The sequence below is a fragment of the Austrofundulus limnaeus genome, unplaced genomic scaffold (assembly GCF_001266775.1).
Source record: "Austrofundulus limnaeus strain Quisiro unplaced genomic scaffold, Austrofundulus_limnaeus-1.0 Scaffold173, whole genome shotgun sequence".
Classification (NCBI taxonomy): domain Eukaryota; kingdom Metazoa; phylum Chordata; class Actinopteri; order Cyprinodontiformes; family Rivulidae; genus Austrofundulus; species Austrofundulus limnaeus.
The window spans coordinates 93,508-96,230 of NW_013952575.1; the positions used below are offsets into that span (position 1 = coordinate 93,508).

The window sequence follows — 2,723 nt, forward strand, 5'->3', positions numbered from 1 at the left end:
CACACACACACACACACACACACACACACACACACACAGAGTAGAGTGCAGATATATACACACAAGCAATCAATGGAACTTTACGCTGTAAATAATTACATAAAACTTTAGGCGCAGAAAGGCTTTAGGAGCATATCATTTTTTATATTGTAATGAAAGACAGAATATAGAAAGACATATCACCATATGCCCTCGCTTTCTGCCACATCTGTTTTAGATACCCAAGAATGGGCTTAACGGTCAGTAGCTTGTATAAAACTCGAGTTGCATACAAACTCTTAATAATCTAATTTGGCCATCATTGGACACCCATTGTAAAATTTCACTGACTGGTTCAGTGCCATTCTGTTGTCATGGACTACATTTKTAGGAACCTATCAGGTAACTTGTTACAGGGATGGTGCAATGGTTAGTTTTCATATATTCAAATTATCAAATCCAATTTACTTGAATTTATGTTCCCATAAATTAGAGTAATAAAGATATCTAACAACATGTGTGCTATACAAAATATTCTTCTCTAAGCTGTCTGGATTCCTACAAAGTACCATTATCAGGACCTACCTGTGGATGAAACAGGAAACCTGGAGCTGGCCTCATGTATTTGTCTTTCAGCGTCTCAAACGGATCGCTCATCCTCCTCTTCTCAACCCTGCTAATAGTAGATTTCTATTAGCTCTCAATGAATGTACAGTAGCACAGATTAAACTTGATTTGAATTGTCCTGTAATGTTTCCACATATATAAAATTTGATTAGTAATTTTTTGTAAGTGTCACACTGGGAATAACAGTACCTGTAGATGGGGTCCATAAAAAAAGGAGTAGGCCTGGCATGCTGTAAAGAGGAATCTGCTTTTGGAATCTCCAAAACTCTTTTCTCCTCCTCATAGCCTGGGCTCTTTTTGGCCTCCTCCTGATTTGAAAAACGTCCTCGACCCCTCGACCCAAGGCTCAGATCGAGTGGCTGATCTTCACCAGTGGGATGCGAGATCTCTGGTTTAGAYGAGGCAAAAAGGACTAACTTTTCTGCCTTTCTTTTGGTAGTGAGGTCAAATGGTGACTCAGATGAAGACTTGCCTTGGCTCTTCTTGCCATCATCTCCTGGTGATTGTGGCTCACCTTTCAGGYCTGTTGGTCTGAGGTCCCTGTCAGGGAAAGGGTAAACTGGTGGAGAGAAAGCTGGGAAGAAAGGCAGTGAGAACATGGAGGGGTAGGGCAGAGACCCAACCTTTTTGTCTTGCAAGCTAGCTAGCCCAGTTGAGCCAAAATATTTTTCAGCAATAGAGGCAATGGCCTTTATAGAGTCATTCACAGCCCCCGTAACAGCTGTATGCTCGTCTAGTGAAGACTGTATAAGGGAAGGGCCTGGAAAGTCTTTAGCAGCACTGCTGCCTATGAAACTGGGGCTCTGGGAGCCTCCTTCATGGCCCTTTCTCTTAGGACCTTTGCCRTTTTCTCGAGCAGCTCCTCTTTCCCTTTCACTGTCCAGGTCACTTTCAAGCTCAGAGCCCGTTGTACTCTCCAGATCACTTCCACTTGGCGTGCTGACATCATCCAGGTCACTGCTTTCAGACTGGTCACTCTGCTTGTTCCGCTGCTTTGTGGTTGAAGATGAACCCTGATTATGGAGCTCTGAGTCTGGTATCTGGTTTCCAGGTGAACCACCGTCTTTTCGGAGAGCTTTCAGCAGCTCTTGAGACTCCAACGCGCTAGGGCTTGAAGGAAGCAAGGGACTTTTACACAGCTCTGAACCAGGCCCTGCAACAGGTGCATGAGACGGCTGTCTGACAGGAGAGGTCGTAGCAGGAATGAGTGGTGGTCGGTGATAGAGTCCAGAAGGAAACAAGCCTGGGAAGCTGAAAGGAAATGCTGGGGCTGCAGGGAAAGTAAGCCCGGTGTGGTGGCGGCTAGCCCCAAAGTAATCAGCCAGTCCAGCACTGGTGTGACCAATTGCCAGGGCTGATTTGTCCAAGCCAGGGGTGCCAGGGAGTGGCAGACCCTGGGCAAACAGTCCCCCTGCTGTGAAATGATTTTTTCCTTCACAGAAACGCCGATGCTTGTTGAGGGATGAGGTGGTGCTGAACATTTGCCCACAGTCCTTGCACTTGATCTGCGTGCGGCAGTCAGCATGCATGCGTTTGTGCCGGCAAAGGTTTGAGAACTGGGTGTAGGACTTGTGGCATACCTCACCTACAGGAACACGGAGACATATGTACAATTTATCAGTATCGCACCGACACACTAAGAAGCACATACAAAAACATCACATGATGTCATATTTCTGTGTCCCAGGCTTCAGGATGACTAAGTCTAAAGAAAAGGAAATACATTCAAAGTGATAATGCTCATGTTCCCAGCAATAATCTGTCAAAAGTTCCCAGCAAACAGAAATAAAGAGGTGTGTCCAGATCCTGGCATTGTAAAGGAATCTGTTTGGTTGATGATGTGAGTCTCTTGCTGCCACTCATCACCTGCACATCAAACCAGATTCCCAGGATTCTCCAGCCCCATTGTCTTGCCAGGGACACTCCCAAGGAGTCCGTAAACAATCAACAAGCAGACAAACATATGAACATACAGGCACATTTGCAAATTTTTCACATAACACAAAGAAAATGAATCACACGCACACAGACGCAAACAAGCATGCAGACATAAAAATACAAACACACACACACACACACACACACACACACACACACACACACACACACACACACAC

The 2,723-nt window shown here is 45.3% G+C and overlaps 1 protein-coding gene across 14 annotated transcripts in view; it reads right to left on the reverse strand.

The window, feature by feature from the left end:
• mecom (MDS1 and EVI1 complex locus) overlaps positions 1 to 2,723 on the reverse strand; it is a 159,418-nt gene that overhangs the window by 13,616 nt on the left and 143,079 nt on the right. For 8 of the 14 annotated variants that reach the window (XM_014017601.1, XM_014017598.1, XM_014017602.1 and 5 more), the window contains 2 exons: positions 796 to 2,191; positions 565 to 655 (listed from right to left, as the gene is read on the reverse strand). In XM_014017601.1, the coding sequence (XP_013873055.1) occupies positions 565 to 655; positions 796 to 2,191 (1,487 nt within the window). The remainder of the gene's footprint in view (positions 1 to 564; positions 656 to 795; positions 2,192 to 2,723) is intronic. The other 6 variants (XM_014017608.1, XM_014017603.1, XM_014017607.1 and 3 more) reach the window with 1 other exon arrangement.